The sequence below is a fragment of the Dasypus novemcinctus genome, chromosome 4, assembly GCF_030445035.2.
Source record: "Dasypus novemcinctus isolate mDasNov1 chromosome 4, mDasNov1.1.hap2, whole genome shotgun sequence".
NCBI classification, from domain to species: Eukaryota; Metazoa; Chordata; class Mammalia; order Cingulata; family Dasypodidae; genus Dasypus; species Dasypus novemcinctus.
In genome coordinates this window covers 101123317-101149218 of record NC_080676.1, presented here as the reverse complement: position 1 = coordinate 101149218, position 25902 = coordinate 101123317, and the positions used below count along the sequence as shown (strand labels likewise).

General features: G+C 37.0%; 1 protein-coding gene across 1 annotated transcript in view; it reads right to left on the bottom strand.

The window, feature by feature from the left end:
- The window catches only part of ZBTB11 (zinc finger and BTB domain containing 11), a 36159-nt gene that overhangs the window by 2956 nt on the left and 7301 nt on the right, over positions 1-25902 (bottom strand). The window contains exons 2-9 of the mRNA XM_004479231.4: positions 22891-23126; positions 21974-22205; positions 12654-13498; positions 12216-12395; positions 4768-5013; positions 2766-2910; positions 1977-2094; positions 50-208 (exon numbers count right to left, since the gene is read on the bottom strand). Coding sequence (XP_004479288.2) covers positions 50-208; positions 1977-2094; positions 2766-2910; positions 4768-5013; positions 12216-12395; positions 12654-13498; positions 21974-22205; positions 22891-23126 — 2161 coding nt within the window. The remainder of the gene's footprint in view (positions 1-49; positions 209-1976; positions 2095-2765; positions 2911-4767; positions 5014-12215; positions 12396-12653; positions 13499-21973; positions 22206-22890; positions 23127-25902) is intronic.

The window sequence follows — 25902 nt, the reverse complement described above, 5'->3', positions numbered from 1 at the left end:
GAATTTCAAGTATGTTTAATTAAGTTTTAGCCTTTTCAAATTTACCCACCTATAAGGCTCAGTAACAGAATGAGACTTCACATGGGAATACCAATCTTTCTTCCAACTATAGCATTTATCACAAAATTGGCACTGGAATGGCTTCACACCAAGATGCTTATTCATGTGCTGGCGAAGATCTCTGGCTTCAAAGAAACTTTTTTCACATCTGTAATTATAAAGTTCAATCATCCAATTGGAGCTTCATCTTATTCCCTTTAAAACAGGTTTCCAAGAACTCAGTATATGCTTTGGTTTCTAGAACTCCACAAGATGATCCAAATTTAAAACAGAAGAATTCCCTTGTATTCCAATCCTGCATCAAGACTAGAGGGTTTTAAGTTTTTTCAAATCTAGAATATTAGGAACATTTTAGAAAGAATCATGCAGTGTTCACAGTTTATTATGGTGGATATTTATTTCCCATGTTGATTCCTTTTACTAGCAAGATCCTACATTTTATTTGGGGCTTTGTATTTGTTTTAAAATAAAACTGATCAGAGTGATGTCCGTGGAAATGGTGGAACAGCAAACCCCAACAGCCTGTCCCTCTACAAAATCAGCAAATGAAATGGCAAAAACTTTTAACAGAACTTTGAAAACTAGTATTTTTCCAAGTATCCAGGTGAATGCTTAATGAAGAAAACTGCTGGATCTCAGTAAGAGCTTTGTACCATTTGAATTCACATAGGCTGTCCCCTCCCCAATCCTTATTCCACAGCTTGGTGGGTTGCCTTGAAGAAAACAGCACACATTCTTGATACAGGTTCCTAGTACTGGAGGGAGCAGAATGGACCTTGTTCTCAAAAAATTATGATTGGTTGTTTTGACCTCCCTGAGAGACCCCTCAGAGGACTTGCATTTATTTTGCCTAACTCAGAGCTAGCAAAGCTGAGGTGGCTATGCAGGGTGGAAAGAGGGATTATAAAAAACATTTAAAGGCAAATATTAACTCCTGCTGCCTGAGACAAGTGGTAACAGTTGAGTCAAATGATAGACAAAATGAAAAGCTAGAGAAGAAAGACTGTGGAATGAGCTGCAATGGAGAATAAAGGTTTTGAAAAGCTTCCACATATTCCAAAGACCACATGCACGCTCAAGGCTGGGGAAATGCTCAGAAAAGACGAACCTCCTTCCCTCTCCCCCTCCCTTCTTTCAAAATGTCAGATTTTCAATAAAAAATCACAAGGCATGAAAAGAAACAAGAGAGTATAGCCTATACACAGGGGGAAAATATTAAGACCAGTCATTAGACTTACTAAACAAGGACTTTAAAACAGCTATTTAAAATATGCTAAGAACTAAAAGAAACCATATCCAAAGAACTAAAGGAACTAAAGAAAACAATGAGAATGCTGTCTCACCAAACAGAGAGATGGAAATTAGAAAAATGAACCAAATTAACACATCCAAGTGGCTCAATGAACACTAATGAGACCCACACCATGGCATAATCAAACTGTCCAATGCAAAAGACAGAGAATTCTGAAAGCTGTTAGAAGCAACATGCCATGCACAAATGGTAGAGGTCCACCCCCCCCATCATTAAATATGTGGATTAAGCTACCAATTAAAAGACAGAGATTAGGAGAATGGATTGAAAAAAAAGATCCAGCTATATGCTCTCTAAAATAACTCATTTTTTATTTAAAAACACAAAAAGGTTGAATGTAAAAGGATGGAAAAAGACATTCCATGTAAACAGTAACCAAAAGAGACCTTGAGTAGCCAACAAAACAAACTCCTAGGTACACATCTAAGAGAAATGAAAATTACATCCACACAAAAACTTGTACACAAATGTTCACTGAAATATTATACTTAATACAACAGAATCCAAATTATTTTATCTTATAATATTTCCTTATGAAAACAATCCCCAAATAAGCTAAAAATATAATGAAACCATTTGAATGCTTCACAAATTAAATACTTACTGAGTACAATGATAGCCCCGAACCTCAGGCTTTGGCTGGTGTTTCTTCAGGTGCTTACTGAGCCCAGAGCCCCTGTGAAAAGACTTTCCACAAACTGAGCAAAGGTACTTGGACTCTCCTATAAAATCAAACAAAAAACATGTCACAAATCCAACAATTAGGTCATCTTCCAAGAGAATTCTGTCATATTTCAAAGTTATTATAAAGGTGAGACAGAAACTAAGAGCCATCTTCTAAGAGCAACAGCAGACCATGTCAAAATCTTTATTTTCTCTCAACTATACTACTAGCAGGATACTACCCAAAGAATGAGACACACTTGTATAATCCATGGATTATAATAGTAAAAGAGTTGAATTATGTTCCAGAGCAGTTATCTACCCTTCATCAACCATTTCCACATACCTGCTTCAAAGCATATGAAAATAAGTATGACTAAAAATTCTAAAAATTTTAAGCTTCTACCATGACGACATTTATACCTGCCTGCTGCTTAATCATTTGAAGACATGACTATTTCTTTAGGTATCTGGATCTAAGCTATGTACAATTTAACAATTGACACACAATTTTTGTACACTGAGGGAAATGACCATTTTTACACAGATATGATAGCTCTGAAACTAGACTTAAAACTTTTTAATTTTAAATACTCTCACTAGTAAAAGACAAACACATACACACCACTTTCAGTATACCAATATAATTTCCAATATAATTAAAGCATATCAGTATATAGTAAACATTATATGAACTGGAAGTACATCAATATAAATTTTTTTTCATCACCTGTATGAATACTCATATGTTCCTGAAGACTCCGTTTGGTAACAAATGACTTAACACATAGTTCACACTGGAACTGCTTTTGTGATTGATGGAGACTCTGATGTAATTTTAAACCATGCTTGTAGATGAAAGTCTTTCCACAAACCTATGACAGAAAAGGATTGTTTAAGTCAATAAAATGAAAGAGAGGGTAAGAGCCATTTCTGAAGAATAAGGGCAGAGAACTTAATATGCCATTTTAGATAAAATTTTAATTTAACTTTAAACGACAAAGTGAGAGAGTACATGTGGCTCAAGCAATTGAGCACCTGCTTCTCACATAGGAGGTCCCGGGTTTGGTTCCTGTGCCTCCTAAGAACAAAAAAACAAACAAGCTGATATGGTGTGGGGGCATTTCCAGGATTTGGAGTTGTCCTGGGTGGTGCGGCAGGGACGGATGCTGGACGTTGTGTCCTGCCGTGGCCCACTGGGTGGACTGGGGGGGGGGGGGGAGTGTGGACTACAATGTGGGCCACTGTCCATGTGGTGCAGCAGTGCTCCATAATGTATTTGCCAGGTGCAGTGACTGTGCCAGAATGATGGAAGAGTTTTGATGTGGGAGAGGTGGGGTGGGTGGGGTGAGGGGTATACGGGGACCTCATTTTTTTAATGTAACATTTAAAAGAAAATAAGAAAAACAAGCAAAAAAACAAGTAAACATGAAAAATCAACTCAGGGAAGCTGATGTGGCTCAGTGGTTGAGTGCCAGCTTCCCACATATGAGGTACTAACTTCAATCCCCAGCCCCAGTACCTGGGGGGGGTGGGGGGGAAAAGTGAAAATTGAAACCACATGTGCCAAGGATATTAACTGGTTGATCTTCTGATTAAAGACATTAAATACTGTTATTTTTCTTCATGTTATCAAGAAGCTCAAAACAGTACAAATAAACCATGTGCTATCCTTGTGAAACAGGTAAATAGTATACCTTACATTAAAAAATAAAAAAGGCATTTATTCAAGAACAATACACTCATTTCCTGCTACGTCCACTACATAGAGCTTCTCAAACTCTCTGTGATGCAGAACCAGTTTTTTTTTCCTTTCACCAAACCATCAGGGAGAGATTTTTATTAAGCACAAAACAAATGACATGACAACATGAAATGGCTATCAAGTTTCCTAAATGCTTACTTCCACAATTTCTGTATTTATCTATTATGGACACAGTTTGTAAGCAGTGCTATAGTAGATGACCAGAGGCCAATTAATACTTAGCATTAAAATTTATGAATAAAATAATACTTGGGAGCTGACTTCATGATATTAGGGGGGAGTGTGGCAGTAAGTGATAATGAATACAAAACAAAACTGACCATGAGTTGATAACTACTGAAGCTGGGTGAAGGGTAGATGTAGATGCGGGCATAAGGGAGAGGGACTCATTCTCTTCTTTATATTTTACTCTTGTATAATAAAAAAGCTAAATAAGAGAAATATTAAAAATCTCATTGGTTCCAGAAGTGTCCATTAATAAAAAAATGTGTCATGCTTATACACAAGGCTAAAGGAGCTACTAGATAAGTTTTACTATTCCAAATAGTCTAAAGCTGGCTAATCATAAACCATTCTTTACCCCAGGAGTTGTATTTTGGCATTCAGATACCCCTGGTCCTCAGCTCTAGAGGAGGACACAAAGTTTAGGCAAGACCCCAAGGAAATTTGCTTCAGCCATTAGTTCCCTGCCAGTCTCAAGATTATGGGATGGTTGGGATGATGAAATGGTTATGCCCTTTCAGAATATCCTATGGACCCTAAAAAATTTCAAAGAACATCCTAAGTGGATTCATTTCAAATTACAACTTTCCACAGCAAATTTAAAAGGGAATCACCCTTGACCTAGGCAACAAACTGAAGAAGCTGTACACTTCCCTGTGACATTTAACAAGATTGAGGATGACCCCAGAAAACAAAATCAACCAGTCCCATCACCATCTTTCAATAAGAAAATGTTCTAGCTTACCTGGCATGCATGTGGCTTTACACCTGTGTGCTTTAACATATGTATTCGAAGAGAATACAGTTTAGGTAATGTCCTTCCACATATGGAACATATAAATTCTCGTTTGGTTCTGCCCTTCTCAGATGACGTTCCTGATGCTTCATTAGATGTAGAAGTGGAAGAGGATGAAGTAGGTGCATCTTTTCTGGTATGTCGAATAAGGTGTGCTCGCAAAGAGGCACTGTACTGAAACTGTTTTTTACATAACTAAAATAAAAAGTAAATAAAATTCAGTCTAAACGTATTTCTATTACAAAATATTAAGTGTAGGTAACAGAGGTAGCTCTAGTGATTGGGTGCTCACTCTCAAGTGGGAGACCCCAGGATCAGTTCCTGATGCCTCCTAAAAACAACATGAGCACACAACGAGCAGACAGTGAGTGCAAACAACAAGGGGGGGGAGAGAGAAATTTTTTTAAAAAAGTTAAGTCTAACTCAAGTCATTTAAACTTCCATTTCTTTGCTACTGTAATATAAATAAACATTATATATTATGTAAAAGACAATGTGCTGGTACAAGTCTACAAAGACAAAAACTATCATTAATAGTTCTTAAGCGGAGCAGAAACAGGAGTTGGAACAAGTAAAAACCTAAGATTGTGATGGTTCTTAACTTCTATCCTACATGAAAGCCTTTTTTTCTTCCTTTTAAATTCAGTCATATACATGCATACATTGTTTTACTATGTTTCATATTACTGTGCTTTGCAGATAATGTGTTTTTTTACAAATTGAAGGTTTGTAGGCAGCCCTGTGTCAAGCAAGTCTATCAGCACCATTTTTTCCAACAGCATGTGCTCACCTTGTGTTTGTGTCACGTTTTGATAACTCTTGCAATATTTCAAACCTTTTCATCATTATTATATCCATTATGGTGATCTGTGATCTTTGATGTACTACTGTAATCGTTTTGGAGCACCACAAACTGCACCCATGTAAGACAGAGAACTTACTCATAAATGTGTATGTTCTGAGTTTTCCACCAACTGGTCATTCCCTCTCCTCAGGTTCCCTATTCCCTGAGACACAATATTAAAATGAGGCCAAAGAATAACACTACAATGGCCTCTAAGTGTTCAAGTGAATAGAAGAGTCACTTGTGTATCACTTTAAATCAAAAGCTAGAAATGATTAAACTTAGGGAGGAAGGCTTGTCAAAAACTGAAACAGGCTGAAAGCTAGCCTTCTTGTGCGAAAGTTAGCCAAATTGGGGATGTAAAGGAAAAGTTCCTGAAGGAAATTTAAAGTGGTACTCACTCCAGTTAACAAACGAATGTTAAGAAAGAAAAACATGCTTACTACTGAGAGGGAGAAAGTTTCAGTGGTCTGGATAGATCAAACCAGTCATAACATTCCTTTATGCCAAAGCCTATTTCAGAGCAAGACCCTAACTCTCTTTAATTCTGTGAAGGCTGATAAATGTAAGGAAACTGTAGAAGAAAAGTATGAAGCTACTAAAAGTTGGGTCATGAAGTTGAAGGAAAAAACTCCTCTATATAACATAGAAGTGCAAGGTGAATCAAGTACTGATGTAGAAGCTGCTTCAAGTTATCCAGAAAATCTAACTAAGATAATTGATGAAGATGGCAACACTAAACAGATTTTTAGTGTAGACAAAATGGCCCTATACTGGAAGAAAACGCCATCTAGCACTTTCATTTTGGAAAGGTGAAGTCAATGCCTGGCTTCAAAGTTTCAAAGGTCAGGCTGAGTCTCTTGATAGGGATTAATGCACCTGGTGTTTGTAGGTTGAAGCAAATGCTCATTTACCATTCTCAAAACCCTTGGGCTCTTTAGAATTATGCTAAATCTACTCTGCCTAGATTCTATAAATGGAACAAGCCTGGATGACAGCACATCTGTTTACAACATGGTTTTACTGAATATTTTAAGCCCATTGTTGAGATTTGCTGAGAAAAAAAGGTCTCCTTTTAAAATATTATTGCTCATTGATAACACACCTGGTTACCCAAGAACTCTGGTAGAAATGTACAGTGAGATTAACATTTTCTTGCCTGCTAACACAATATCAATTTTTCAGTCCATGGATCAAGAATTTCAACTTTCAAGTCCTATTATTTAACAAATAATAGGCTATATTTCTTCATAAGGCTATAGCTGCCATAAATAGTAATTCCTCTAGTGGACCTGGGCAAAGTCAATTGAAAATCTTCTGGAGGAGCAGATGTGGCTCAAGGAGTTGCGTGCCTGCTTCCTACATGGGAGGTCCCAGATTCAGTTTCCAGCACCTCCGAAAAAATCAAATGAACAAACAAAAAAAAAAACAAGCAAAACAAGATGAAAAAAAACAACTCAGGAGGCAATATGACTCTGTGATTGAGTGCCGACTTCCTGGGTTCAATCCCTGGCCCCAGTACCTAAAATAACAAGCAAGCAAGCAAACAAACGAAAAAACAAACACATGGAAGGGATATACCATTCTAGATGCCATTAAGAACATTCCTGATTCATGAAAGGAGGTCAAAATATCAACAGTAATAGAAGTTTGGAAGAAATTGATTCCAACCTTCATGGATTAATTTAAGGGGTTCAAGACTAAAGTGGAGGAAGTAACTGCAGATGTGACAGAAATAGTAAGAGAACTAGAATTAGAAGGAGAACCTGAAGATGTGACTAAATTGCTGCAATCCCATGAAAAAACTTTAATGGATGCAAAGTTGCTTCTTAATGGATGAGCAAAGAAAGTGGTCTCTTGAGATGGAATCTATTCCTGATGAAGATGCTGTGAATACTGTTGAAATGACAACAGAGGATTTAGAATATACGTAAACTTAGTTGATTAAGCAAGAGCAGGGTTTGAGAGGAATGATTATTTTGAAAGAAGTTCTATTGCAAGTAAAATGCTATCGAACCGCGCCACATGCTGCAGAGAAATCTTTCATGAAAAGGAGAGTCAATCAATGAGGAAAGTTCACTGTTTTTTAAGAAACTGCCACAGCCACCCCAACCTTTCAACAACCACCACCCTAATCAACCAGCAGCCATCAATATTGAGGCAAGACCCTCCACCAGCAAAAAGATTACAACTCGCTGAAGGTTCAGATTATGGTTAGCACTTTTTACAAAGAAAGTTTTCTTTGTTTATTTGTTTTTGAGGTACTGGGATCTGGGGATTGAACCCAGACCTCAATACATGGGAGACCAATGCTCAACCACTGAACCACATCAGTTCTCCTGAATTGGTTTTTTTCCTCATATGTTTTGCTTGCTGTTTGTTTTTGTGGTTGTTTAGGAGGCACTGGAACTGAACCAGGGACCTCCCATGTGGGAAGCAGGTACTCAACCGCTTGAGCCAAATCCTCTCCTCAGGGAACTATTTTTTTAAATTAAGGTAGGTACAGTTGTTCTAGACATAATGCTATTGCACACTCAATTGACTAAAGCATAGTATAAACGTAACTTTTATATGCAAAAAATTCTTTTGACTTGCTTCATTGCAATATTTGCTTTATTGCAATGGTCTGGAACATTATCTTTGATGTATGCATATATGCAATATCTCTGCGTATGCGTATATATGCTCAGCATTACAAAACGCATTTTTTAAAAATAAAATGAAAACAGTTCCAGGCCTACCACCTCCACAATATTTTGCTTCTTGGAGACATTTTTTTTTAACATTCTCTTGATTTTTATCTTTGCAACTCTAAGTAGCATATGATATGGAAGATGACTGTCTCCCTCAAACCTCCATTCCCCTACCATACACATAAATGCTTTCCATTATCCTACTTCCCCAATATAGTTATATCATAATTATGTCCTGTTCCAATTTAGGCTGGTTGGTTCCCTATGCTTGTTATACAGCGTCATCTGGGATTTCCCGTCACTGTTGTCTTGGTGAATCCCTTAGATTCGTTGCTGAACTGGACCCTGTATTGCCAATTTCCTGTATCATGCTCATTCTGATAAAACACCTCCTCTAGAACTTTCCTGAGATAGTGTTTGAGAGGTAAAACCTTTGAGACCTTGCATGTTTGAAAATATTCTTATTCTATCCTCATATATAATTGATAGTCTGATCAGCAATAGATTCCAAGTTAGAAATCTGTTGTCAGAGTTTTGAAAGCATCTTGACTTTGCCTTGTGGCTTCCCCTGTTGCTGCTGAGAAGCCTGAAACCATTTGGATTCTCATCCCTTTCCATGAGACTATTTTTTTCCTCTGGGAATTTTTCTAGATTTTTCTCTGTCCCTGCATTTTGAAATTCATAATGTATCTTAAAAAAAAAAAAAAAAAAAAAGACTTACTCCCCCCTTGTTGTTTTGTGCTGTCTGCACTCTGTGTCTGTTCATCATCTTGTTGCGTCAGTTCATTGTCTTGCTGATCTTCTTTAGGAGGCACGGGGAACAGAACCCAGGACCTCCCATGTGGTAGGTGGGCACCCAATTGCTACAGCCACATCTGCTTCCCCATAATGTATCTTAGATTTTTAAAAATTTTATTTCTCTCCCCTTCCCCCTCCCTATTGTCTGTTCTCTGTGTCCACTCACCGTGTGCTCTTCTGCGTCTGTTTGCATTGTCAGGTAGCACCGGAAAACTACATCTTTTTTTGTTGTTGTTGCATCATCTTGCGGCATCAGCTCTAAACGTGTGCAGCACTACTCCTCGGCAGGCTGCGCTTTTTTCATGTGGGGAGGCTCTCCTTGCGGGGTGCACTCCTTGTGCATGGGACTTCCCTACGTGGGGGAGCCCATGTGGCATGGCACTCCTTGAGCGTGGCAGCACTGCATGTGGGCCAGCTTACCACACGGGTCAGGAAGCCCAGGGTATCGAACCCTGGACCCTCCATATGGTAGGCAGATGCTCTATCAGCTGAGCCACGTCTGCTTCCCCCCATAATGTATCTTCATATGGATTTATTTTCATCCACTGTTCCAGGCATTCAATGGGCCTTTTTAATATGGAAACTGGTATCATTAGGTTCTGAAATCTTTGTTTAGAATTATCAGTTGGATACTGGACATTATGGATTAATCCTATAATTTCCTTTCCATTTCCATTTCTCAGTTTGCCTTTTTGCTCTATTTTCTGGGAGAGTTCTTCATTTCTATTTCCTTACTTTTCTATTACATATTTTATTCCTATGATTTATTCTGTTCTCTTAAAATGTGCCCTTCTTAAAACATAGTATCTGGTTATTGTTTTACAGGTGCAATTTTGTCTCTGATTTAAATGATATTTTATGGGAGTTTTCTTGTTTTTTTTATTTTTAGCTGGGAGAGTTTTCTTCTTTCTCTAATCTGGAGTCTTCAAAGTTACTATTTTTCTTGAAATCTTTTTTTTTTTAAAGATATATTTTACTTATTTACCACACTCCCCCTCATTGTTTGTGCTCGCTGTGTGCTCTGTCTGCTTGTTTTCTCTTTAGGAGGCATCAGGACCAGACCTGGGACCTCCTAGGTAGGAGAGGGGTGCTCAATCGCTTGGGCCATCTCAGCTCCCTGTTTTGTTGTGTCTCTCAGTCTCCTTGCCGTGCCTCCTGTCGCGCCAGCTCACTGTCTTGCTTGTCTTCTCCTGGAAGCACTGGGCACCAAACCCAGGACCTCCCATGTAGAAGGTGGGAGTTCAATCACTTGAGCCACATCCACTTCCCTTCTTGAAATCTATTGTAATGTGTCTGATGTCCTTGGAGTCTGCCCACATATAAGAGTAAGACCTCCAAAAAATAACAACTCCTATTTGTAAATGGGTCCATTTGTCAACCACAGGCTTTAGTCAGTAACTTTAGTCTGGGCTTCAAATTTTCCAGAGATGTGCCTTTTGATCTTTTTTCTTTTAGGATTAAGTGTTTGGCTGCCAATATTCTGAAACTTGAGTGGGAAAAGGGAACTTCAGAATATTTCAGTATTCAATACATAAAAACTGTTCCCTCAGAACAGTTATAGCTTCATCTTTTCCAGAGAGCAGAGGATGGATCTTGGGCAGGGGGGGAAGGGGATAAGGCGTGTGTATTAGTTAGCCAAAGGGGTGCAGATCCAAAATACCAGAAATCAGCTGTTTTTTATAAAGGGTATTCATCTGGGATAGGAGCTTATAGTTACCAGGCCATAAATCACGTTATTTCGCTCACCAGTCTTTTGCCTGTGTTGGAACAAAATGGCTGCCGACATCTGAGAGGGTTCAGGCTTCCTGGATTCTTCTTTCCCCAGGGTCTTGCTTCTTTCTGGGCTCAGTGTTCCTCTCTTACTGGGGTTTGCTTCTTTTTCCTCTGTGTGCTTACTTCCCAGGGCTCCAGCGTAAAACTTCAGCATCAAACTCCAACATCAAAACTTCAACATTAAAAACTCCCAACATTAAAAAGCTCCAACTCTGTTCTTTGCCATGCCTGTTATCCCCTTTGTGGGTGAGGACTCAATACCCTACCTTTGTGGCCCAATCAAAGCCCTAATCATATTTTAATCATGCCCAGGTGCAGATCAGTTTACAAAACATTATCCAATATCAATTTTTGGAATTCATAACTATATCAAAGTGCTACAGGGTGGATATGGTGGTGCTGACTTATTTGCTTCTTAAAAGACTTTCTTACCAGGAGGCGGACTTGGTCCAGTGGTTAGGGCGTCCGTCTACCACAAGGGAGGTCCACAGTTCAAACCCCGGGCCTCCCTGACTTGTGTGCAGCTGGCCCATGCGTAGTGCTGATGCATGCAAGGAGTGCCATGCCACGGAGGGGTGCCCCCGCGTAGGGAAGCCCCACACGCAAGGAGTGCGCCCCAAAAGGAGAGCCGCCCAGCGCGAAAGAAAGTGCAGTCTGCCCAGGAATGGTGCCACATACACGGAGAACTGACACAACAAGATGACGCAACAAAAAGAAACACAGATTCCCGTGCCGCTGACAACAACAGAAGCAGACAAAGAAGACGACGCAGCAAATAGACACAGAGAAGAGACAACCAGGGTGGGAGGGGAATGGGAGAGAAATAAATAAATTAATTAATTAAAAAAAAAAATAGACTTTCTTACCAACCAGATCTATCTCTACTTTCAAAGCACGGATACTATTAATACCAATTCCTCAGCCTTTTCCTCAAAAGTTTTGCAATACAATTTAAGCCGATTTTTAGCTTTCCCAACCGGAAACCGAGAATTGAATTCAAATCTGATAATTCAGTTATTAGAGATCTTTTCTCCTGTTCTTTTAACCTTTTTTATGAGATTATGTTTTTAAAAACTATCATTTTACTATTGTCTTACTCTGGTTTTGGCAGGAAGCACATTTTTTTTTACAAGGAAATGACATGTACAAGCAAAAGACAACTCATAGCTACTTATAGAATGTTGAGAGACAGAATACAAGTGTTAGGATAACAACCAAGCAATATAAGCTGGGTTCTATTTATCATGAAGTTAGAATCACATTTTGATTTTAGCTTTCCAGATACTTACTGGACATTTGTAATCTCTGGATCTTTCATGTTTCAGTGTGTGCATTATCAGGGCATATCGTCTCTGAAAAACCATTCCACATTCCCCACATTTATGGGATGCTTCTTCTTCAGTGTTCTCTTTAGCATCTCTTTTGGGCTGTTTCATCTTTTTTCCTCTTTGAACTAATTTCTGAGCCACCTAATTTAGGGATGGAAAACAGAGTAAGTAAATATACTCTTTTAGAAAAATTAAGTCATTAATCATATTACAAATTTCTAACAGAAACATTTAAATTTACACTATGTTATTAATATTGGTGTTTAAAATAAGTTACTGTCTTGGTTTCCCCATCCCCACACTATGTAATTTTCACCAGTCATAAGTTTATGATTATGAACAGAATGCCTTCAATCTAAAGCTGCAACTACAAAAGTAAAATCCCTTTTAACATCATACCTGTTGAACTGCTGACTTAGGAACAGCTTTTCGCTTTTGCAGCTTTTTCTCCATTCCCTTATGTAGTCGGATATACCCCCCTTCACTAACAGAGCGTTGCCGAAGCCTACTTCTGTAAGTATCAACATCAGGACCAGGATCTGCCTTCATGGTGGGTTCAACGACATTTTCCTGATCATTTAAAGGTGGGTCAGGGTTCTGCTTGGGTTCTGGTATGCCATCAGCATATATATCCTCAGTTGAAGCAACATTTCCCTCATCACTGTTCTCTGGGGAGCTTCTGATTATATTCTCTTCTGAAAGTTTAGGAAGAATATTAGAAACCGTGCTGTCTTCTTTGCTGTTTGAAGTTTCTTTATCTGTATGATTGTTTTTTGTTGCTAAATCAATAGATTCTATTTCAGGCTGAGTATCAGTTATACATTCTGCAGGCGACAGAGAAGTTTCAGACTTGGAAGAAATCTGGGGCTCAGTCTGTTGTCCAGGCTCTCCATTCTGCTCAGCTTCTGGTAACTCTCCATTTACTATCAGTACAATTTCACAATCTCCAAGTTCAGTAGATAAAGTTGTTGTATTTCCCTCATTGTTAGCCACAGGAGGTGCTATACCTTCATTCTGTTCTGGTAAGTCTTGGGTAGATGCAACTGTTTGTACTTCACCCTTTTTATATACTGTTAGCTGCTTCTCTTCCATTAGTTTATGTACACTTTCACAGATTTCTAAAACTTCTGACATGAAAAGATGACGAGCCAAGACTGCTATATCAGCCATGCTACAGAAGTCAAAACTTAGCACAGAAGTATAAGCAAATTCCAGTAAGGGAAGGAAACTTGCCTTACAAAAACCTACATGAAACAAAAAAGGTAAGGGACAGAAAAAAGTAAGTTACCACTAAAACACCTTATGAGAAAATAATACAGAATCATGACAATATAAAATACAAAGTAAAGGCAAACATGATCATTTATACTGCAATTAAACACCCTGGATTTGTTTTGTGTTCTGGTTGCTTATTAAACCTTGACTGACTCACTTCTATGATCCCAAGTTTCTCAATATCTAAAATAGAAGATAATATCAGACTTAATACCTCAAAGAGTTGTTAGGCAGTCATTTTCAATGTACTCCTTAGAACCCTGCGGGTTCCTCAAATTCCCCTCAAGAAACAGCTGCTGGAGAATGGAAGGTAAAAAAATAGGGAGGCAGGTAAGTAGGCAGGATTCAACCAACCTGTCCCTTAAACCTCACTTCAAAAATTACAGCTGTATTTTTAAATAGAATTCCATAGAAAATTTTGATTGAACAAAGAGTTCTATGTCTAATAACTAAAAACCAAGGTCTAAGGCAGGAATCAGCAAAAAACAAAAAAACAAACAAAAAAACCATCAAAAATACAAAAGGGGTGGGAGAAGATTGGTCCTTGGACTATAGTTTGCCAACTTTAAGAGAATTAGTATAATTAGGTATTACATTCTTATTTTGTGGGAGAAAATAAGGTAGTTTATTTCTCTTAAAAAAAAAAAAAAGGAAAAAAAATGAAAAATAACATTTCTCTAAGTACCCAGTGGTTCAACTTTCAAAATCCATTTTTAATTTTTCATATTTACTTGGCTCAAAATCAGAAAAGTTAAAACATTACACACTGGGAAGCGGACTTGGCCCAGTAGTTAAGGCGTCCGTCTACCACATGGGAGGTCCGCAGTTCAAACCCCGGGCCTTCTTGACCCGTGTGGAGCTGGCCCATGCGCAGTGCTGATGTGCCGCAAGGAGTGCCGTGCCACGCAGGGGTGTCCCCACGTAGGGGAGCCCCATACGCAAGGACTGCGCCCCAAAAGGAGAGCCGCCCAGCACGAAAGAAAGTGCAGTCTGCCTAAGAACAGCGCTGCCCACATGGAGAGCTGACACAACAAGATAACACAACAAAAAGAAACACAGATTCCCATACCGCTGACAACAACAGAAGCGGACAAAGAAGACGACGCAGCAAATAGACACAGAAAACAGACAACCAGAGCAGGGAGGGGGGAAGGGGAGAGAAATTAAAAAAAAAAAAGATTACACACTGATAAGACGAACTCCATCTCCATAACCACTATAATTACAAATCTGTAGTTTTTCAGAATTTATCAGTCAAGCAAATATTCTTATTATTCCCTTTCTTATACTAGGAAAGCTGCTAACTGACTAGGCTTAAATCATATTAAACCCTGCTACAAAATAAAAAACCAAGGTGAGTCTGAGGTAAGAAAAAATTATTTCTTAAAAGAGAAAATTGCATACTAACAAAACCATGTATTTTGGTCTTTTAACTAATACCTTTTTAATTTCTAATTTCAAAGTCACATGAAAAATTTCCCCAGAGAATTAACACTGTTCCAAGTAACACTTTAAATATCTGAAGTAATTTTGTCAAAGATACAAGTCATATGTTTACTGTAAAATACTATGAAATGCCAAAGAGAATAAGAATATAAAAACCATCCAGAACTCCAATGCCAAGAGATAACAGGGAACTATTTTAATATTATGTGTTTATACCTAGCCTTTTACACACACACACACATACCTCCATAAAATAATTTAATCAAAATGAATAAATATTGTCATAGATGGAAAAAAAATTACAGGAACTTTCACATCCAACTGTATGGCAGAATAGGATACACTGATTGAGCCACTCACTTAAAAGAAGAGGCTAGATAAAAATAAATTAAAATATTATTATAAATATATTAAGGTCTGCCTGGCACTGAGCAGAAGACACAGAATAGAAGGAATCTTCTGTAAGGAGTCATGACTCCAAGCCAAACTTCATTTGGTGGTGTTTTTGATTGCATATTTGGTGAGCGGTCAAAAAACCTGAAGCTATAAATTTAAAGATGTACCAGACTGGCAATGTCCCCAGCACCTGAAAGAATAAAATGCTTTAGCTGTGGAAAACAACTTCAACTCAAGATTCAAATAAATTTTTAAAGAATATGAATTCAGTGTACACAGACTTAAAAAATAAAACAAAAAACCATGAGAAAACCGGACCATGAATGAGAGTCAGGAGAAACAAACATCCTAAATCAGACTAGTGAAGACTTTGCAAGTATTGCTTTCCTCAGATACAGAAAATAAACCAAAGGTGGCACAACACACGAGCTTTAAAAGATCAATCTCATAACACAAGAGTCAAAATGTCTCTTACATAATTCAAAATAACTTGTATTACAAAGAATCAGGGAAAATCTCAAGTTGCATGGGAAAAGACAAGAAACAGATAATAATACTGAAATGACAGAATGTTAGAATTCTCCAATAAAGACTTTTAAGTAGCTCTTATAAAATTCTTCCACCAAGTAAGGGCAGATGCTCATGAAATGAATAGAAAGATAAAAAGACTCATCAAGGAATACAAGATATAGAGAAGAGAAAAATTTCAAAGAAACACAATAACTGAAATTAAAAATTCACTGAAGCAGCTCAATAGCAGAGTAGAAATGACAGAGGAGAGAGTCAGTGGACATAAAGATACATCAATATAGATTATACCATCTAGGCAACAAAAAAGATGGGAAAGAAGAACATGTGGGTTCATTCAGAGACCTGTGGCATAATACCAAAAGGATTAATATTTGTGTCATAACCCCAGAGGAGAAGAAAAAGAGTATGGCGGGAGGAAGCAAAGGAAAGGAAGAAAAGAGAAGTAAAGAAAAAAGAAAAAGATAAGATGGCTGAAAATTTCCCAAATTTGATGAAAGGCACAAACTTACTGATTCAAGATGCTCAGCAACCCCAAACAGGAAAAAATCCACACCCAGACACATCATAATCAAACAAGGAACACTACTTAGAGGGAACAACAATTTGAATGACTGTAGAGTTCCCATCAGAAATGCTGGAGGCCAGAGGAGAGAGAAACGTATTTTTTAAGTGCTGAAAAAAAAAAGAAAAAAAAAACTGTCAGAATTCTACATCCACTGAAAATATCCCTCAGTACTAAAGATGAAATACAGACATTCTTGACTGAAGGAAAACTAAGGTCATTGATTGCCAGCAGACCTAGTCTAAAAAACTTGGTAAAAGACATTCTTCAGACAGAAGGGAAATAATGCCAGAAGAAAATCTGGATCTGTAGGATAAAAGGAAGAGCAACAGAAATGGTAACTATTTGGTAGAGATAAGAGACTACTATTCTCCTCTTGAGTTCTTTAAAATATTTGAGAGTTGAAAATAAAAATGACAGAAAAGCAGATTTGGCTCAATGGATAGAACATCCACCTACCACATGAGAGGTCCAAGGTTCAAACCCAGGGCCTCCTGACCCATGTGGTGAAGCTGGCCCACACACAGTGCTGATGTGTGCAAGGAGAGTCGGGCCATGCAGGGGTGTCCCCCGTGTAGGAGAGCCCCGTGCATAAGGAGTGCACCCCGTAAGGAGAGCCGCCCATGCAAAAAAAGGGCAGCCTGCCCAGGAGTGGGTCTGCACACACACAGAGGTGACAGAGCAAAATGACACAACAAAAAGAGACACAAATTCCCCATGCCGCTGACAAGAATCCAAGCGGACACAGTAGAACACACAGAACAGACAACTGGGGACGGTGGGGGAGGGGATATCTTTTTAAAAAAATTATAACACTGAAAGAAAAGAGCAAAAGATCTTAACAAGTAACCCCCCAAAAAAAGAGATCTGAAAAGAACGAAACAGAACCTCTTGAAATGGAAAACAGGAATTAAAATTAAAAATTTTACAGAAAATTAGATGCAACTAGAGTTGGTGAGCTGGAATTTTCCACAATAAACTATAAAAAGTTTGACAATAAGAAATAAGAACATAAAGTGAGAATGTCTAATAGGCCAACTGGAGTTTCAGAAAAGGAAAGAATAAGGCAGAGACAGTTTTTGAAGGGATACCAGATGAGAAATGTTTCTCAATTGATGAATGACAACAATCTACATACTTAAGAAATCGAACAATTTCCAAGCAGGACAGCTAAAAACCAAAGATCCTCAGATTGAATAAAAACAAAATCCATAAATACGCTGTTTATAAGAGACATCTAAAACACAAGGACACAAAGAATCTGCAAATAAAAGATGGAAAAGAGGTATGTTCCCATAGCTCTATTAATAACAGACAAAATAGACTTTCAGGAGAAAAGCATCACTAGAGATAAAAAGGATTAGTATATAGTGGTAAAGCGATATTTTATCATACAGATAGAATGCTAAAAAATAAGGTTGGAAATTCATGGTTCAAGCATTATACTTACAAAATAGGAGCGTACACCCAAGTAAGGTAGAGGACGGTAATAATAAAAACCAGCAATTAATGAAAGAAAACTGCTGCTCTTTGAAAGGAGTGTCAAGAAAAGTTAATCAAAACTTGGAAATAAGCAAAAAGGACTTTCTGGAGTTCTTTCAGAGCAGTGCTAATTTACTGAATGACTTCCACTATTCCACTATACTGACTATTTTTCTTCTAAATTTTCTTTTGAAACATCTTTATTTAATGTTACCGGTTTCTACAATAAATTATTTGAATAAAGTCTTGGTCATGTGTTCATTTTGTATTTGCATGAGACCTGTACTTTTTAACATTTTAGAAATTATACTTTGGCACAAGTATAAGCAAGCTTTTTCTGTAAAGAGCAGACAGCAAATATTTTAGACTTTGTCAGTCATATGGGTTCTGTTGCAATTATTCAATTCTGCCATTGTAAACTCAAAAGCATTCAGAGCAATATGTAAATGAACAAATGTTGCTGTGTTCCAATAAAGCTTTCTATACAAAAACAGGTTGGTCTGAAAGCTATAGTTTGCCAACTCCTCCTGCTTTAGAAGGATTAAAAAAAAATTTTTTTTTTTAATCAATACACCTCTACTAAGAAGGGTTTTATAAGTGAAAGAAAAGGCAAATAATCTATCTCAGGAATGAAAAAGAACATATTAAAGACATTTAGAAAAGTACAACTGCAAGCAGAAGAACTGCATCCATCATCCATGTGGAATCTAAGCCCCCTCTTGATATAGAGGTAGAGTAGACATAACCTTTCCCAGGGTCCACAGAATGGAGGAATAAAATATGGATTTCAAATGGACTTACTGATATTCTACTATAAAACTATTGTGACTAGTAATAGAAGAAATTGTAGCACTGATGTGGAGAAAGTGGCCACAGTAGTTGCTGAGGGCAAAGAGAGGGAAGAAGAGATGTAATGTGGGGGCATTTCTAGGACTTGGAGTTGTCCTAAATGATACTGCAGGGTCAGATGCTGGACTTTATATACCCTGCCATAACCCACTGAATATACTGAGGGAGGGTGTGAACTACAGGGTAAACTATTATCCACGGGGTGCCAAAAAAAAAAAAAAAGTCATTTAAAAAAGTATATTATGAAAAATTTTGTGCCAATAAACCTTGAAAATTTAGGAAAAACGGATACATCTCTAGAAAAATATAATTTTCTACCAATTACTTCAGATGAAATAGAAAACCTGAATGCTTCCTAACCATTAAAGTTCTCAAATTAGTAGTTAAAAATCTTCCCAAAAGTACACTGCAGGCCTAGGCAATTTTAGCATAATTTTACGAAACATTCGAGAAGCAAATAATTCTAATCTTGGATATGAGGGTGATATGGTTGCAACATCTGTTGCCATTGATTGCCAAGGCTGATTTGGCTGATCTGGCTGGCTAGGTGAGTGTCCCCTCCCTCCCTCACTGCCCCATGTGTGTCCCTCCCGAAGCTGCGCGCTAGGTCCAAGAGGACGACCATACTGGCTAGAGGAGGACCACTCTTCAGTCAAGGGTATATGAGTAGCTGTATTCCTCTGCTAGAACCTCCAAACAATCTCTCAAATAATTCTAATCTTACGGTAACCATTGTAGGTATATAAAAAATGGAGGGAACACACATTTTATGAGACTAAAACAACTCTGATATCAAAACCTAACAGAAACAGTGTGTAAAATTGGTTAACAGAAAATCAATTTAATTTCCTACATTAACAATAATAAAGATGGTCTCAATAGATTCCAAAAAAGTATGTGATAGCATTCATTTCAAAGGGAATTCTTTAATGTTAAAGGGGATAAAGGATTATTTATTAAAACATTTACCAAATAATATACTTTCTGACTAGCATTATAAAGCAAGAAAAAAATTTCAAAGTATAAGAAATGGAAAGCAAAAAAGAAAGCCATTATTACATAATATGTTTATTTTATGTAAGAAACCCCCAAAGACTTTACTGATAAATGTCTAAATTACTAAAGGAATGTATCAGTATTACTAAAAATAACATTAACATACACCAAAATAAATTATAAATAGTTTTAAGAAGAAACAAAATATTTAAAAAATGTAAAGTAGCTTGGAATAAATCTAACAAAAGATGTCTAAGACCTTTATGGATAAATCTATAAATGATTAATTTGATGCAATCCCTATTAAAATAATTCATTCTTTTCTCTTTGTGTGTGTGTAGAAGTTGAAAAGCTGACTTTACAATTTTTATGGGAGAGCGAAGAGTTATGAATAGTAAAAGTGGAGGACTTATGTTAAAGAATTATAAAGCCAAAGTAATTAAGATCAATTGATAGTAATGCAGAAAGAGACAACAAAAACAGAATAGCGTAGAGCCTAGAATCACACCCAAACATGTGCACAAATTTGTTTTGAAACAGAATTTGCATTGTGGCTAGATGAGAAGGGAGTAGGGTTATCTATCACTAAATGGTTCTGAGACAAGTGATTATCAATAGAGGAAAAAAATCAAATTGAATACCTATCCCACACCAACAAAAACAAATTTGAAATGGATTAAAAGTTAAAGATATCTAAGAAGGAAAACATGGTGAGCAAATGTAGCTCAGTGGTTGAGTGCCTGCTTCCCATGCTGAGGTCCTGGGTTCAATTCCCGGTACCTCCTAAAAAAAAAAAAAGGTTAAATATGATAGGAAAACTTAGATCAATGGACATTATATCACTGTTTAATAATGTCTATTTCACCTGCTACTGGTTTACATCATGTTTGTTGAACAATACATGAAAATATGCACCTCAAATTAAGAATAAATGAGGTATTTTTGTTAGACTATTAGAACGCTGTGCCTTAGCTGCTTCAGGGCAGACATCTTTTCATTCAATACACATGGCTGTGAAACTGAAAAAGGCAACCCTCTTCCTGCTTCAGATGCATAAAAGATTGGACAACATTATCAAAATTAATTTATATCAAAAGCCTACACCTGTGATGAGGTTTATTCTCCAGACTATCTAGTATAAGACATTTTTTTTTCTCTGTATCACCAAACCAGAAAAAAATATCCCCAATATATAGTGTAATACAACCCTAAGCTCCAAAAAACTTTTTGTTCACCATTGTATTCCCAGAGCCTATGCCAATTCCTGGCACACAGTGGATGCTTAACAAATATATTTTTAGTAACTAAACATAATGCTACTGGCTAAGGAAATGTGTGTGTATATATATATACACACACACACACACAAAGTATGTAAAGACAAATATATATATATTTATCTTTCCAGAAGAGATGTGGTCAAAAAAAAGGTAGGTATTTATATTCCTGGGTAAAGTCACTTTTAGGTTTCAGAAAGGGAAATGACATTTAACTCACTCAATGATGTCATTAATTAAATTTAAGAGTGATAGCAATTTTATATTGTGAGAAAATAGCTTAATGCTATCCATTTTAATTCTTTGTAAATATTTGTTAGCTGACTCTTAAGCCAATATTCCAGTGAAGCCAAAAGAAAATCAACATATTCACTTACCAAAAATCAAAACACTTCACTTGGAATTATGATAAACATGCACAGTTTGATTATTGAAATCTATTTTCTAATGATTAATCTTAGAAAAAATATATACAAAAGTACTCTATCTACAATTACATGTTTCACAACAAAAGGTAAAGATAATATTAAAATAATATATTCACTTGTTTATAACACTGATGTGGTTGTGAATTTCTAATTGTTTTTAACTGTTTAAATCCCAGAAATTCTTCTATAGCTACAGTTGCCTCTCCTAAGAGGCAATGAGAGAGAATAATAGCGTTCTCTGTAACTGTGTATCAGAAACCTTGTTGAAAGGAAGAACTTTCAGTTCAGCTTAGTTTGTTGCCTGGCTTCTCCCACTGGCATAAATCTTGTGTTTGGAACATACAGGTGCACACACATACATACATACACATCCCTCTACGGCATAAATCTTGTGTTTGGAACATACAAGTGACCACACATACATACACAGTCAGAATGTACTTATAAGCAAAAGCAAGACAGTTAGAAAATTCTTACCAGAAAGATCCACCACTGCCTCATGACTGGAAACAGCACCTTTCTCAATAAAAAGATCTCGAAAGTATTCGCTATTAGCTGACAAAACAGATTTATGAGCTCTGTATTCTTCTCCTTCAATTAACAATGTAACATCACAGAACTGGTTGGAGAGTCTCTGTTCATTCAGTTGTTTTAAGACAGACTGACAATGTTTTGGAGAAAACCGTTTTACCACACCTTTGGTGTCAACCTATCAAAATAAATTTGAGACCAAGAATTGTAGTATACATTATCTATATTTTTATCCCTAACAGAATTTAAAATAAGACACATTATTCCTTCCTAACAGGTATTCTTAATTAATATGAAGAAAAACCTTTGTTACCTATATATTTAAATAAACAGATATGTTGTTTTCAATATTGCCTATGTCATTCTACTTGACTTAATGAAAACCTGTATCTCTTGTAATTCTTGCTTCCTCTTTACTCATCAGGAATTTGATGATGTATGAAGCTGATACAGGTAAAATCAAAGACCTAGACAGCTTAATTTTATTTGGCTGCACTGATCCAGACACTGTTTTCAGAAATGTGTTCTGTCTACCTATATCAACCTACCATTAAAAAGAAGGGAGGCAGGATAATTAACAACAAACCAACAAGTTACTGAGTATATCCTAAATAGAAGAAACAAAAGGAACATTTACAATTAATGAAGAGATAGTATTAGCATACGTTTAGCTTAAAACATAATGCATTACCTATTTTTGTCTTAGTAAATTCTACTTCAAATACATAAACCTGTTTATATCTTCAGTATCAGTGCCTATGGTCAAGCAGTCTTAGTGGTTTGGGTAAAATAAAATCCACCAAGACTGCAAATACTACCTAACTAGTTATAAACATTAAAACTAAATGGCAAATACCACTTACAAATACAAGTTCATGTTTGGATACTGGTTTCTTTTTCACAGGTTTGGAGGCTGTAGCTGAAGGTGAAGTAAAATTGCTCAGGTCATCTTCCGATTCATTACTTTCTTCTCCAGATTCAAGGTCTAGTCCCAATTCTTCCAACATCTCTGAAGTATCTGATATTGGACGGGAGCGATCTAGTTTTTCCTGGCACTTGCTACACTGTTTGATGTAATCTTTGACTTGCTTTAATATACCTACAATGAAAGAAAAAGTCAATTTAATAGTGCTTTTTGGGGGCTGAATTATGTATCCCAGAAAAAAACATGTTCATAAATACGTTCCTGTGGGTATAAAACCACTGTAATTAGGACCTTTTGAAGACATTATTTTCAACTAAGGTGTGGCCAACTCAGTCGGTCTGATGTTTAGTCTGAATTACTGGAGTCTTTAATAAACAAAATGAAACTCAGTGAAAGAAAGCCACAGGAAGGAGCCCGAAGTCAATGGAACCCAGAGAAGAAAGGAGAAGACAGTGTCATGTGCACTGCCATGTGACAGAAAAGCCAAGGACCAAGGATCACCAGCAGCTAGCCCCAAAGTGCCACTGTCTTTGGGGAGAAAGCCTTGTTTTTGGACCAGACCCAATAAATTCCTATTCCTTTTCTTTTTTTCGCTTGTTTTTTTTTTAAAGATTTATTTTATTTATTTCTCCCTACCCCCTCATTGTTTGCTCTTGCTGTGTCTGTTCGTTTTCCATGTTTCGTTTTTAGGAGGCACTGGGAACTGAACCTGGGACCTCCGATATGAGAGGGAGGCAAATAATTGCTTGAGGCCACCTCATTCCCTGCTTTGTTGTGTCTCTCATCACGCTTTTTCTTCTGTCTCTTGTTGCACTGTCTTGCTGCATCAGCTTGCCATGCCTGCCCATTGTGCCAGCTTGCTGTCTTCTTTAGAAGCCACCAGGAACGAAACCAGGGACCGCCCATGTTGTACGTGGGAGCTCACCACTTGAGCCACATCTGCTTCCCCCTATTGTTTCCTTTATTCCCAACCCATTATATGGTACTTGCCTTAGCAGCAAGGAAACTAAGGCACTGCTCTTACCTGAAAACTGAACAATATACTGTATCATTGACTAATCTGTGTATACTTAAGTATTGTTGAGAACATATGTGTAGACACACATGTGCCCCATAAAGTATTTAGAGTTAGTTCTTTTAGAATGTAAAATACATTATTTTTTCAAAGATACATGGTTATGTTTGTTTTGATGCTGAGGTTAAGTCTTTTGTTGTTTATTCCCAGTTATTCACCCTCCCCCCTGTAGGATGATTATATAATCTACCCATTTACATGTAAGTTGCAACAGGAACTATATGAAATTGCCAATATTCTAATATTTTTTACCTAAACAGTTATTTAGTATGACTCAAGCTAGACAACAGTAGGGGGTGGGGAAGGGGAGAGAAATAAATTTTAAAAATAAATAAATCTAAAAAAAAAAAAATAATATGGCTCAAGCTAATACTTCTCTACCCCATTCACATCAGGCTTAACCATGAAATTTGCTGTGGCCAACAGAATATGTATGAACATGATGTGTGCCATGTCTAAACAGAAACTTTCATCAGTACTGAGTGATTCTGTTATGGACTGAATCATGCGCGCCTACATGTTCAAGTGCCTGGTCCTGTGGATGTGAACTCATTTGTACATAGGATCTTTGAAGATGTTATAAATTAAGATGAGGACAAAATGAAACAGGGAGAGCCTTAATCCTATATGACTACAGTCCTTATAAACAGAGGAAATTTGGATATAGAGACAGACGGAGACTGAAGGAGACAGGTGGCTATGTGACTGAGCAGATATTGAGTCATGGATTGTCACCAAGTCATCTCCAAAATGCTCAGACTTCAGAGGAAGCATGATCCTACTGAAATACCTTAATTTTAGACTTCTAGCTTCCAAAACTGACATTATAAATTCTTATTGTTTAAGTCAACAAGGTTTTAGTAATTGTGGCAAACTAATTCAGGTTCCTACCAGCTTTTTGATCTTAATCCCCTCTGCCAAAAGAACATGTCCCAGATGGACATGCTACCCAGACTGTAGATGAAAATGGCAGGTGGAGCCAACCTGCAACCCACTCACCAAACTTGTCAAAATAAATATTTGGAAAGCCGTATTTTAAATTTTTTTTTTTACTTAACAGCATGCATAACCTAATACACAACTATTCAAAAAGTCTATTTTGAATTTCAACTTTCAGCTCCACAAGCTGGGTAGGGGTGGAGAAACTGGGAAGAAGACTTTATATACATACACACCATCCCTCTTGTAGGGATGGAAGCACTGATTTAAGTAACTTGTCCAACGTCACATTTAGTAAATGGTAGAGCTGGAACTCCAGAAGCCATGCAATCTTTAGTATATTACGCTGCTTACCCAGGAATATATTTCCCCATCCCTGTGGCAGAAACTTCTTCCCACATGATTTCCAAGTAAACGCAAATGAAGAGGTTTGTTAATTAACTAATATGATACAGAGGCATACGATATATTCTTGAGAAATTTCAGGATGTCAAATCATAAGTTCCTTATACTTTTCTTTTTTTTAAAAATTTTTTTCCAAATTCTACTCAATTTATTCATTTTTTTAAAAGATATTACATTAAAAAAATATAAGGTCCCCATTCACCCCCACCGCCCCCACTCTCCTTACACTTTTCAACCTTCAGATAGGATGCAAGGAATATGTCTCAAATTGTATTCTGCGTCATACTTAATAAAAAAGTATACACCGGACTAATGAATTTAGGAAAGTATATTCTCATTTTAGACATATATATAGATATCATAGTAGAAGCTCTGGGTTCTTCCAGGAACCTGTGTAACCTAGGAATTTACCAAATTTCTTTGTTTACAGAAGACTTTTGGCGAGGAGCAGAACACAAATTAGAAAATAATAGGTTAAGGTTAAATATCACTTTCATCAAAAAAGCATTTACACATAAGAGTCAGAATCTA